Source organism: Accipiter gentilis, chromosome 34, assembly GCF_929443795.1.
Source record: "Accipiter gentilis chromosome 34, bAccGen1.1, whole genome shotgun sequence".
NCBI lineage: Eukaryota > Metazoa > Chordata > Aves > Accipitriformes > Accipitridae > Astur > Astur gentilis.
Genome location: NC_064913.1, coordinates 14110821 through 14125157, shown reverse-complemented (window position 1 = coordinate 14125157; position 14337 = coordinate 14110821). Strand labels below are relative to the sequence as shown.

General features: G+C 37.7%; 1 protein-coding gene across 1 annotated transcript in view; it reads right to left on the bottom strand.

Annotated features, from left to right (window-relative positions):
- Nucleotides 1-6507: 6507 nt before the first annotated feature.
- CFAP54 (cilia and flagella associated protein 54) overlaps nt 6508-14337 on the bottom strand; it is a 112620-nt gene continuing 104790 nt past the window's right edge. The window contains exons 65-69 of the mRNA XM_049792263.1: nt 13169-13354; nt 11668-11774; nt 10673-10862; nt 9248-9325; nt 6508-6712 (exon numbers count right to left, since the gene is read on the bottom strand). Coding sequence (XP_049648220.1) covers nt 6593-6712; nt 9248-9325; nt 10673-10862; nt 11668-11774; nt 13169-13354 — 681 coding nt within the window. The 3' untranslated portion in view covers nt 6508-6592. The remainder of the gene's footprint in view (nt 6713-9247; nt 9326-10672; nt 10863-11667; nt 11775-13168; nt 13355-14337) is intronic.

Below are 14337 nucleotides of genomic sequence, written 5' to 3'. Positions count from 1 at the left end.
AAGGGATAGTTGATGTGAAAACTGTAGCAAAACTAAGTGTTTCAGTAGAGACCTGGTTTCAAATGAGTCTTTACCTTACGTAGCCGCAGCATCGGTAGGTCTGAAATGCCCCCTTCACTTTCCTTTGCAGATGGAGTTTGGATTCTGCAGGTTCATTTCATTTCTAGTCTGTATAAGTGACCTCGGAATCAGGAAAGAAACTCACGTCACTGTTATACAAAATGCCATTATTATTTCCTGACAGCAATGAGGATCATGTCTTTATTGCATCTATTCATCCTCATTAACCAATCATTAGTCATGTTTCATATCATTTATCACCTGTCTTCTCAGATACTGAGTCTTAAGGGATCTACAGCATTCCTACAAGTCTTCTATCCCTCACTCCACTTTATTGTCCTAAGCTGCTTTTAAATCAATCATGATGTGTCACTTCTAAGGCCAATACTCTGTTCTATCTTCAGTACATAGAATCAAAAGCTTTTTCTTTCCTGTAGCAACATCCTCTGCCTTTTTTCTTTATCTCCTCACGGTGGAGCGTAACTGTGTTTACAGACGGGAAGGCGATTACCTGCCTTCCAAGCCCTCAAGCCTTGAAGCTGAGCAATTCGAAATTTTCAGGTTTTTAAGTAAACACGACCAGCATTTTTCTGCTTCGTTCTGTGACACCCCCTCAATTAAATCAGTTTTTCCTGCTGTTAGGACCTTTATTGGTGGTTTTTTATGCCAGTGACTGTGCCGTGTTTCTTGGTATTTATAAGAAACCACTGGGACATCTTGGTTGTATCACCTTTGGGGAAAGGACTGCAGCAAGAAGCCCAATTCTTAAAGCAGTTCTTCGTCTTAGTCTTAGCCCAATTCTTAGAGCGGTGCTGCCGCTGAAAAGGAGGAAGGCCACCTGCACAAGGCAGGGCTTTCCAAGCAACTGTGCAAGGCTGTGAAAGAGACTCCCCGAGAAAGTTCCCTCACACCTGAGACAGATCTGGTTTGGAGGGAAACTGCCTTGGAGGTGGAAGGGAAATCCTCTTCAGAGAGCTTTCCAAATGAGGAGAATTGGCCCATCTCTGGGAATCTCAGCGAAATATACAGCCTGTGACTAACGATTTTGTACAGCCCTCTACCAGGTAATAACAATTTCCATCTTCCAAGTGCAGGATGCACTCCTTTCATCAAGCTTATTGCTACATGCACGTTCAGATTTTAAAACAGATTAAAAATTCCAATCAATTTCCTACCACTGAGAAGAAGAAAAAAAAAGGTGGTTGCCTCACGACTGACATAATGATGCAACGTAGAGAAATGCAGTCTGGGCAGGACAGCAGAGGTGTCAAGAAGTGGAGGCTGAGGACGCAGCAGAGGAGTACGGGCATGGGATGAGAAGGGATGGGGCACATCCCCAGCGCTGGAGACCTCACGGCTATAAATGACCCACCGGCAGTTAAAGATTCGCAGAGCTAGTGCTAGACAAAAACAGTTTTCATGGGTGACAAAGAGAAGTAAACCCAGGTACCTAACGCATGTAAAACACCATAGAAATTGGATTTAGATGTAACGTGGAACCGCAAACCCACGAAGAAAAAGCAAGATGTAAAAGCGTTGTAAATGTATTAAAATTACTCCAAATTGATCCTAGAGCGAGGGAGAAGAAAACATCATATTCTTCCTGGCCCATGAGTCCAGATGTGATGACTTGCCCTAGCAGCTCGTCACACACACACAAGCCCAAACCCACTGACCTTCAGACCCAGGGGAGCAGCAGAAGTGTGAGCATTACACAGGTGAAGAAGGGTAAAAATAGTAACAGTTTATATAATAATTTTAACTGTATTACTATTATTATAATTTAAACTTTTTCTGCATAGAAGTATTCTTTCTTTTCCCATAATAATTAGACCTGGATTAATAGTGACCCTTGGATTAGGCTAAGATTTCAATTCTACTAATAAATTTTTGGCTTTAAACTTACAGCGATTTCCTCTTTGCCCATAAAAAAGTTTTTCAGTGTAGCACCAGTGTCATGAGGTTCTGAAGGATAAGCCACAGAGTTCCTGGGAGATAAGCCCAGTCAGGATGCTGGGGAAAAAACAGCCTACATTTCTTCATGGTTATAATTGTTCTTTAAATCAGTTTTGAAATAGTTGGTATTATTCCACTTGGTAGTGGAATCGTAAGAACGTAACAGCGCTAATTAACACACTAGGTGTTGTATGATAATAAAATGTATACAGTAATTTCATAGGATAAACGGAATCTTGATGTTTACCTCTAGCTCTGCCATGTTCTAGCTATACGATGCCAGTATCCACAAAGCAAGGTGCGAAGCGTGAAGCACGGACCTCGCTGCTCCCGCGTTGCAGAGCAGCCGTGAGAGCCGTCAGGCACTTGCAGTTCTCCCAGGTGGAGAACCCACCGCAGAGGCTCCTATGCCGACCCCCCCAGGCCTCGGCGAGGAGAACACACGACTGCCAAGGATCCAAGGATCCAGGAACTTTGCCTAGGACATTGCTATTTTTTGGTGGCTGCCAAAATGTTCAGTTCTGGGTGTCTGGCCAGGAGCGAAACCAGCCCTGAAGGTGAACTGGCTCTTTACAGAGGTTCACCCTCCACAGAGCTGTCCTGAGAACAGCCCAGATAGACTATAGAGCCAGATCTGTCACCTTGTGATGATTTCTTATGTAGCGTATTCTGGTTTTCCACTGTGTGACACGGAGATTTTTTTGGTGTAATTCGCTTCAATGCGTACTTTTTTTTCTTTGCACGTTAAGTGGAATCCTAAATCATGCTGACATGGGAGATAAATGAGAATAATTCTAATTATCTCTGGGGTTTCGCAGTGGAAAATTAAATTGCAGTGGTAAATATTTGACTTCAGCACTTGCCTCTGGACCCTTTCACCCACTCTATTTTAAAGATTAACCTATGCTTCATATTTTCACTTCTCTCATTTGATGATGTACTCAGTATCTTTAACTCAAATAAAATCTTTGGCAAACATAAATGGAACTCTTTGCTGGCTTAATTAGTTCAGCATATTAGCCTGTAATTCCAACAATTAATTCTAGTTCCATCATTATTCTTTTTAAAAATCTTTCTTCGTGGATTTCACTGAAAATGGACTTGGAAACAAATGACTATCCCCTTTACATTGTGTCTCAACTGAATAATAACCTAAATTCCCTGACTCTTTCATTCAAGGATCTGAAAACGTTTTCCAAACGTTGATGCAGAAAACTTCAAATCCTTCACTGATGAGGGGGTTACTGTTATCTTCAGATAAAGAAACTGAGGCATAGTGGGGCTAATTACTAGGACTATTTTGTTAGATTGATGTCATCCCAAAACTGGATAAATACTTAGGCCAACAAAATGAGTGTGAATTGGAGCTGTAGTGGAATTTAAAAACCAATCACATACAAGTGAATAAATCTGTGTGAAATTACTAATTTCCACATCATAAAATTAATTTAACCAGAAATAATTTCAGGTTGCTATATATTTGTAGGCGTGAGACAAATCCGGTGAATGCCTTGAATATACAACTCTCTATCAAGACAGCAATATAACTTAAAACTATATTGAAACAGTATTTGAAAAATGAAGTATTCTAAAACCCATTCAGACCTGCCAACATTAAGCTCCCTGTTCAATTTCAGTTTGAGCCCTAGCACATTCTTGATGATACAAGTTATTAATTACAGGACCAGAAGCTGATTTTATTCTCAGGACACTCACTTCATTCAGTTCACAGAACAGACAATACCAAAGGAATTTAAAAAAAAAAAAAAAAAAAAAAAAAAAACCGACCCTTTTTTACTGCTCTTTAGCCCATGCAGGATCCTTCTTGTCCCTCACCCAGGGGATGCACTGAAGATAAAATGTCATTCATTTCAAAATCCTTTCAATTTGTCCTGCCAGCGCACACTCGCTCTCTTTCCTTGCCCCATCCCACAACTTATCAGATAGGGAAACACTACCCATAGCTTTCACAGATGTGGAATGGGGAAATATTTCAGCTAAAATTTGAAAAAAATTGGTAAACATGCCAGCGGTTCAAAGCTGTCGAGGCGGTAAATGTACGGGGCAGATCACAGAGCAGACTTTGACATAGCAGGAGGGCCCTCCCCTTACACTTCAGACTGTGAAATCAAAGAAAGTGCTTTTCCCCTCTTCCTTTTTTATTTTGGAGATGGTGGCACAGACAAGTATTCTATACAAATTAAATTGAGCGTGGTGCCGACACGTTTATTCTAGTCTCACGTATTGAAAGCTTTAGTCTGCATGTATTGCTAAGGAAAAACCCACCCAAACTACTACAATAGATAAAACAAGAAGCAATTTACTTTGCAATTAGCTTCATACTTTTCTGTGCAATTAGAGATGTTTAGATATGAGCTTCCTTCCTTACAAGCAGATTTTAACTTAGGAGTTTAATTATATGCTAAAAGAATAATGTTTTCTCCAATGTTTTCTTCTAAACCCTGCATTGAATACTTAATCCTGTGTTTATGAGTGTAAAATCTGCTGCTATGGATACAGTGAGGTCAACATTTCAACGTTATTATCTTACTGTGCTGTGTTAAAGGAGATAGTAGGATAATATTTTTGTTTCAACAAAAATATCTTAGAAAGTGCAACATATTTTAAATGCATATGTAAAGGATTTCATTTAATATTTCTGTTTCAAGTATAGGAATTATAACAAGGTCCAGACTGGCAGCACTGAAGAAACACCTCGTCTGTAATAGAACTTTACTTCCATTTTCACGCTATAGAGTGTTTTACAAATATTAATTAAGCTGCACAAAAGTCCTATGATAATCCTAAAGGTGACCCCAAAAAGAAAAGGGTTTATACTTTTTACAAAGCACAAGGAAAGACTGGATCGCTTTTCCAAAAAAAAGCTGCAATTTTCTACTTGTTCCTTGTAAAAGAAAAATGAGGAATGTCAATTTTTGTGTCTCCTGCTTTTTGAAGAATTGCAGAACAATAAATTCTTTTAATTGAAAGAATAATGCTAAGGAATATCTCCTCCACACTTGCTGTTAGGCCACTGAGTTAAATAACCATTCTAACTCAGTTTTAAAATTATCTTGCAAAAGTATCTTCCCTACCAATTACTCAGTTTTCACTTTCTTTTTATCATTGTATCATAATCCTTCTAATTTTCCTGCTAATCTACAGCATTCCAGAAAAGGCTACACAAAATAAAAAATAGCACAACTTTTAAAAAGCCACACAAATACATCCAGTCTTCTTTCTTTTATCGGAATAAAGAAAAACAGCAGAAAACCTCACCCTATTTCTTCCTGTTATTGATCACATTTGAGATGCTCATTATGGTGAACTTTTTACCTCCCTCTCTCCCTCCATAAAAGAAACTTCACTCAACCAGGTAACATTTCTCTGAAAAGTACAAGCCAAGGTAAAGCTGCAATTTCCAAATAGCTCAAAATATTTTATCGTTTTACTACCAGGCTACAGCACAGGGAGAGCCTGACTAGCGAAAGGGGCTGGCGTTTCACCCCAGTTGTTGATTTTTCTCAGAAACTGAACCCAAGAATGGTAACTATTAGTCCTGAATTTTCAAGGCTACACAGAAGCATAGCTAGGGAGAGGCCAGGTCTCAGAGGGCTCCCGCCCAAACGTCCTGGGTTTTTTTTTGCCGTTCGTTGCAAACAAATTACTGTGACTGGCGAGGAAGTGCCTGGCCTTGTGATGTGAGCAAACCCCAAGGGCCGCGAGCACTCTCTCGTGCGGCCTGGTGAACTCGCGCACTTTTTCGTGTCAAATTCCCCATCTCTAACACTGGACAAGCATATTGCCGCAGGTGGCTGTTGTTAGGACTCATCAGGTTTCTTCACCACTTTAATATTTACAGCACTAACAACGTAAATAGAGGTTTTGTTAGCATTTTCGAATGATGTCCAAGAATGTTCTATAAGAGAACAATTTTATTTTTTAAAATGGCTTCCCGCCACACCCCCAGAAAAATGCTTTGAAATTGTGGAGACAGCTGAATGATCGTTTTCACCCTCAACAAACCGTGATGTGTTTTTCTTTAGCAAAAGATAGAAAAGTCTGATATGCTAGTTTCCAAATAAAAGTGTAAAAGAACAAACTCAGTGATGATTTTAGGCCAAAAAAATTTCTCAACCTCACAAATAAACCCAACTTTTGATAACTGCAAAAGCAATTAATAAATTGCTGATGAGAATAAAACTTCAGGGAAAAAACAGTATCTATTAGTGGATGCTAGAAGGTTACAAGCTTATTCAGCTTTTCTAAACAATAAGAAATTATTGAAAAGCTAGAAAACCCCCAACAAGCTCACTTAATTATAGATGATTGAATAAATCAAAATTTTAATCCTCTTATTAAGAAACTACTTTTAATACATTTAATTCCTAAAAGTGTATTTTCATTTTAAAAACTATTAATTTTTTAATAATTAGAAATAAGCTAAAAATGAAAATTATAAAGCACATTAGGAGCCAAATCCTGGTGTGATTAATGAGGTTGTCCGATTAACACCAGAACTTAAGTCTAAATCTATAGCACTCAGCAACTGATTAAGTTATTGCAAAAATAGAATTTAGTGAAACAGAGAAATGATCCAATTGAAGAGACTTTCTTCAGTTATTTTACATCCATTGGCAGGATCAAACATATCTTCCAAACTTGCTATTGATTCCAAAGTAACATCAAACGGGATCTGAAAAAAAAAAAAAAAACAGGGAAAAAAAACCCAATAAATAACTTTATTAAGCTTACAGTTACCAAAAAGTACATATGTACAAATAGCTCCATATTAAAGCCAGATTTCTGACCTACAACCAATGAATAATTTAGAAATACTCATTGCTTCACTATAAATTTGTGGTTAATGACATCTTTTGCAGGAAATTAGTAAAACAGGATAAAGGGGAGGAGATTTCTGTGAACAGTCTTGCTCATAAAGTTTACCCTGATCATCTGTAGGTAAAATGAAGATATCGGAGAAGAGCAGCAGGAACGATTAGTAACTTGGAAAGCTTTTCCTAAGATGAGAAGTTGAAAGAATTGAACTAACTAAAAGGTGAAACTGAGGGCAAAGATGAACTGGTCTGTACGTCCATTAGACACGGAAAAGAACTATTCAGCTGATTTAGAGATTAAGAAAAACTAACTAAGGGAAGAGAAGCTTGGAACAGGCTATCTAGGGAGGTTAATTTTTAATGCAATTATTTTATTTATAAATTTACTTTTAACGTTTAAGATTGGAACTCCCAAAGACTATGTTTTATTATGTCCCTCAAGAACATAGCTATTCATTGAAGAGCTTTAAAAACAAGGCAGCTGATCAATTTTTATTCTTAAAACAGGAACAGTCAAATAATTTTAAATGAATAATTCAATAAAAATGCACTTTTTCCACTTAGAAATATAATTCAGTGCTGAATCAAAAGCACTGTAAGACACATGAACAGAAAAAAAAGAGAATCAAAGGAGAGAAGCTGGAAACATGATAGAAGTTAAAAGTGTGACAGCTCAGAGAATAAAAAAACAAATACCACAAATAAGAACTGACTTTGTCCAATTAATTTACAAGACGACGAGCAACAAAAAAGCGTGTGGTAGGGAAAAAATATGTAACACTACACATAAGCAATGTATCTGCTGCTTTCTCCCGCATGCTTGAAAACAAAGGGAATGTACTACCCTATGGTACACGTACTCCCACTCGGAGCTTTCCACCTCTAGACAAGGAGACTGGGTAATGCACACGTACAACTTATCTGAAAGTTTGGAAATACTACTTAGACATATGCAATACGTAATGAAGTGCTGGACACTACAAGTTCTGTTGGCTTCAGAGAAGAATGAAGATACTCAGCATCTTCAAGGATTAAGCTTCACTTGCTCAACCAAATCTGCCGTATCTAATAGGATCTTATTTTGAAGTCTCTACCTGAAACTTTGTGATGAAAAGCCCATTGTTCCACCTGTTGAAACATTTTAGCTTGTTATGGCATTTAGCCAGAACAAAAGAGAGCAGTTAACATCATATTCTTACTGGAAGGACACCCTAAATCTGCTCCCTCACTTTCATCGTAGACCCACAAAAAGAAGCAGGCAAAGTGAAGAGGAACTGACGAGAATATAAAACAGGTCCGGGAGGTCCACGTGATTCTGTGAAAGCTCGGCTGTACCTTTCCCTAGGTATCTGTCAAATCTCTCTACCATGGAAGATATTTCAGCGAGACTGTCAAAAGTAGGGATTTGCAGAATGAACGTGTATGTATTCTGACGCACTGATCAAGCCAGATTGGGCGATATGAAGGTCTGGGAGTCGTATGAGAGAGACCTTCAGGACGGATAACAAGGGGTGGCAAGAATGGTGCAAGATATGTAAAAAGGGAAGTATGTACTGCTGGGTACCAGCCTGCAGGACGCACAGGACAGCACTGCAGATAACCTCTTCTGGAACAGGCCACTAGCCAAACCGTTCCCAGATAAAACTCGGGATTCTGTTCTGGAAAAGAAGAGTACAGTGGATGCCTTATCCATTATTCCATTGTGAACAATTACAGGCAAGATATTTGAGGATTAATGGGGGGGAGTTATACGTTACGGTGGATTCCGAAATCTTCCTTGGATTTCCTTGAGCCCTGGCAGCTGTGGTCCTTTCCTGATCCCCCTAGGGTGGCAGAGAACCCTGAAGAGTACTGCTGCCTGCTATGGGCCGGTTCCCATCGACTCCTCTGGGATACTGGCTACAACTGGGTAACAAGTTGAACACAACAGCATGGACAAAAAAATGGCATGCTATCTCTCAGGACATGTCATGGCCAAGGCAGAGAAAGCTAAAGAAAATAGAAGGAAAGCCTGAATACCTGTAAAAACACAGGGATGGAAGGAAATTGCATTTGGCGATTGCACCGTGGAAATTCACCGGAGTCTGTGTAAACAACGACCAGAGAATGACAGATAACCAAGATGAACCCATTGTGAGTGAGATTCATTTTTAAAACATTTTTGTATGTATAAATAGGTGATTCTAATGAACAGTGAATATATTCACAGTTTGTAATCACGCACATTTGTGTTTTATTTGTAAAGATGAAAAAATAAAACCCAAACAGAAAACCCAACGATGTATGAGGAAAAAAATGGGAAGATACCTAGTGGTGTAATCCATGTTGCAGTTTAACTGAACAATTGTTTTCTTTTAGAAAACAGATTTTTACTATTAATGAGAACAGCATACCTCAGTTAATGGCAAGGACAGAGCTGGAACAACAGACAGCAGTGCTTTGACTTCAGATAAACACCTTTTAGCCATTTCCTAATGGTACAAAACAAGAAAAAAAACAATGCTGTACTATCAATCCCCTCTGATAAGCTAATAGGTGGCTTAGCTTTACAAAATTTTTCAGAACAATCAAGTTTGAGGTTATTCTAATTGAATTCACAGCAAAATAAACCTTAGCTGATGAATATAAATTTTCTGCAGCACAAATAGTTGTGTTTGCTGTACAAACACAAGAGCCCAAACCTTGCAGTTTCTACTGAGGCAAAATTGCCCCTGGCTCAGGTATTAAATCCAGTGAGTGAGCATACTTTTGCTACATGTTTACTGAAGACATTATGAACAAACACTCTTGACAAGATGATATTTATACATGTATAATGCATAGCACGTTAATCTTGTTAGTATTCTAAACATTGTTTTTCCAATTACTGACATATATTAATGAAAGTTTGAGCAAAACCCTCCAGGTAATCAGAACCACCCACTAAAGGACAGCTCTGTCTACCCTCCTGAAAACACTGTGATTGCCCAAAACATCATTTGTTCTCCAAGCTGGTCAAAATACAGCCTCGCAATAATGGCACAGTGCACAATTGTCACTATTTCACAGCATCCATCAGACAAAATGACAGCCTCTACATCATTAATCATTTCATATAATAGATATAAAGAGAATCCTGTCACATGATAAATGTCTCCCACTATGAAAATAAACGTCTATTTTGCCTTGGCATTTATCAAGCAGCAGTTATGCTCTGGCAACATTCTATTCCAATGACATTATCTCAAACAGACCACATGGAAAATTCTGAAATTACCTCTTTTGTGTGCGTATGTGGGGGGAGTTATTTGGTTGTGGACCATATTCAGCCTTGCTAATAGAAAGACAAGAGGAAGGTGGCGTACAGAAAATGAAAATAAATTCACCGCCAGTTTTAGTCCTCTCTCAATAACGTTATTAGTAGGTTCTTGTTTCAGAAACCATCACTGCCCATTTTGCATTGAAGATGTGTAACTGATTTTTAAAAAGCACTTTTGGGTTGATCACCATGCTAATTTAGCACTCTACCAAGCATTTTCAGATGTGGATTACTATAAATTAGGCATCAATTTTCAGATCTATGTACCTGAAGGTGTAGCCTTTATTTTTCAAGTGGAAGGCTGAAGATGCCTGATATTTTTGTGAAGCGACAAGCAATATATAAGGCAAAGAAAAAGTTAAATATTAAATGAAAAGTGAAAATATTTCAACATTTCTTGAAAGGGGTGAGGGAAGTTTAATCTTTTATGTCTGCCTTCCAAGTTACATGTCATTTATTTACCCACAACAGACATTTTAAATCATCAGACATATTTAAGAGCAGAACTGTTCTCACTTACTTCTGTTTTTTCATCAAGATGCACTTTTGCAACATTAATTTTGTTTTTTATTGAAGGAATTTTTTTCAAAGTTTCACTTTCTTCAAGAAAACTTGTCGGTTCTGAAGCTGAAGACAAGCTTTTAGAACTTTGCATCAACATTTCAACTTGCTGCTTCAGGTTAGATAATTTCTTCTGTAAAGAAATAACTCTGCAAGAAGACAAGGTTTTTTTCATTATTGCTCTTATAAAACAATAATATTTGTTGTTCCCAGGATATAATTAAACTGACCTAGCTTTTATTACATATTGATTAAGTTCTACGTTTTCTTTTTCAAGACTGATCTCAATTTTACAAAAAGATGTTTTTCATTAAAGAAAGTGAAAATATGGAATGCATTTGCTTCTAAGAAGTATTTTAAGCATGCCTCTCTAAGAAAAGATTTTCTCATCCAACCAGGACAAGGGTGGCAGGGGCTGCAACTCTTCTTGGCCCATTATTCCTTCCCCTCCACCTGCTCAGCAGTTCCAAAAATCTTGAGACTAGATGAATGACAAGGAAGAAGTGATGAAAAACACCATAGGATGTAAAATGAAGGGCTGAGTCTGGGGCTACAACTGAGAAAAATTCTTGCATGGTCAGAGTTGTAATACGGGATGGAGACAGCAGCTGATTCAGTGAGAGAATGGGAATAACTGCTGGGACTGCTTCTTCGATTTGCTAGCGTTTTCTTACATTGCTATGCCAGTGTAACATAGTCAGCGTGTGTTACTCAGTTCTTTAAGAATCAAAACTAAAATGCTAATCTACTGAAAAGGCATATGTTTGGATGGGTTTAATGCTGTGTATGACATCTTACAGTTTTTATAGTGAAAAATTTCTGAAAAGCAAAAATGAATACTTTTAAAGATTTACACTTCTTTGATACTTTGTACTTTATTTTCTCTCATCCTAAATGGTTGACTGATCTTTAATATAGCATGAAATAACAGCATAAAGTCAATGATTATTTTACCTAGCCAACGGAATCCACAAGTGGCCTGAAAACATAGACATTGAACTGAAAATCTTGATGTTGCTAATCTTGATAGGCTTTGTATTATAAGCATAAAGCAGCAAAACCTGTGAAAGAGATGGAATGGGTAAGCTATAATGCAGTACGCTATAGTAGACCTGAGCTATTTCAGGGATACTAGATTATAACGACTATCAAATACAGTGTAGTGATGAAGATTTAAATAACTGACTCTCAAAAAAGGGGGGAGTGTGGCCTCATGAATTTGTACTATACCCAGTTTTTATAGGTTTTAAAGCAATTTAATTATGGATACAATTTACACAGGTTTGAAAATTAATTATACCCTATAGAGTCACCATCAAAATCCCAGTGTTGTCCTGATCCTGGTCAATCAATCCCACTTACGCTCATGTCCAGACTACCTGAAGTTGGAACTTTGGACCTCTAGAGAGCTTTTACTGAATTTCCAAAGGCCCTATGTAATTAGTTATATTTGCTATATATAATTAGTTAAATTTGCTATAAATTTGCTAAATTGGCTGTCATCATACTAGATTTAAATGCATGAAGTGCACATAACTCACCCATCTAATAAAGCTGTATCAATGTAAGAGCACAAGAAAATGAAATAGAATATTCTCACCTTTCACTGAAATAATTTGCTATTATGATTGAAAATGTGCTTCCTAGCGGTAGCTGAATATTTTGACTACATGGAGAATGTCAAGAATATGGTGTTCACGTATTAGTTGTTTTCAAGAGCTGTCTCTGGATCTCTAATGATCTGTATAGTCATGCTAAAGTAACCTGCAAAACTATATTCAAAAGTACATTATTTGCACTAACTTCACAGGGCTTCTATCAGCTCACTAACAGAGATGAAAAGGGACTAGTGGAAATTTTGACACTGATCTGCTATGCCAAAAAGTCTGGAGATCATGGACTGCTACTGCAGTAGCAGAACTTTTACCTACAAACCTGCTGTTCCCTTGTTTAAAAATAAAACAAATCCCATGTCCTAGTCTCTTGCTTTCCTGCAACTCTCCAGTCTCTACCATCTTTCATATTTCATCTGATTTCTTAGAGAAATGAAGTTTACAAAATCCCATTTTCCCTGTATACGTGTATCTGCTTTTCCAACAGCCTCCCACCAAACAGTATCGTTTGAATGTATTGGTCAGCTCTGAGCAAACCTAACAGAGCGGAGGTCTTAAAGACATCAAGGACCTGCAACAGGCATGAATACAACATGGCCTGGAAGCTCTATATGATGAACAAAGTATTTCTTTGGCCTGCCACCAAAAAACTGTCGGGGCATTCTGCTGGTCCTGCATAGCAGGTTTGCAGCACAGTAAATATACAGCTCCCTGCTGTCCAGCTTGCCAATCAGCATATGTATAATTCAATTAAAAAGCTAATCAGTCATAGCACAAATATTCATTGGAAATAAGACCTAATTTGTTCCAATACCTAAGGAACTGCTTTGGTGTAGTTATACCTTAGTCTCTGTATCGTTTGATGGCTTTGCCAGAGAAGGAATGTACCACTGAATATTAATTTCCTTATTTGAAGCGTTTGCTGCCCTACTCTCCGTCTGACTGTTTGCTTCTGCAGTGACAGACACCGGAGAAGTTGTTCTCACATGTGACATCTTTGATGTACTTCCAGTAATTTCAAGGGACATCTGAAACACAGAAGAAAATTTTGTATTTTTTTCTAGTGTAATATGCAAAATCTGTTATAATCTAGCGCCTACTAGAATCTGTATGACTTTCACTCCTGCACAAATATATGCTTATTTAGACAAATGGGTAGTTTTAAAAGGTGTCCGTTTTACCAAGTTAAGGCTTTTCAAAGTTCACATGATGAGACATTTCTGAAGGTAACACAAAGGACCCTCTGGGCTGACTCAGAGACACTTACAGTGACAATAATTGTTACCTTTGACTTATCTTCCTTATGGCGTTACTTTTTTTCTTAAAAGATATTATTTGACTTGCTGGCCATACCAAATTTAATGCTGAAAAAGTAATTTGTCAGCTATACATATTGATAATTAGAATAGTAAACTGAATGTCAGACTAATGCTTTATTTATGTTTACCTATTTGTTTTTTCATTAGCTGTGTAACTAACAAAGGGTGATACATACTGAAAATTCAGTCACTTAATTTGTGAGGATTTGTCATATGTCATATTTACTAAAATATATATGGAACATTAGCAGGCTATTCATCAAATAGTTACTGTTTGGCTGTCATTTACCAGAGAAGTAATGGAGGAATACAGTGAAGGAACATTCATTCATGAATAAAAGCTTTTTCTAAAGTTGTAAAATATTTGATTTAAAAGCTGAACAGCATCATACCATTTCTTCTACTTTTCAAAGTGTTACGCAGATCTGCAAAGAACAGCGGGGGCCAAACAGTGACATTTGGGGGAAATGCTGAAGCTATTTTAAAAGCTTGTTAGTGTCTCCAAAATGTGGACACTGAAAACAGCTGCCTGGGGAGTTAGTCCTTTTTTCATTTTGAATGTTTGTTGCTGAAAAAAAAAAACCTGGAGAATTTTACAGCTCATGACGGATACAGGGCAAAAAATGCAGGTGAGCAGAAGATTTTTTTCACAGTGACGTAATCTTACTTGGCAAAGCCAGTTCCCATCCCGC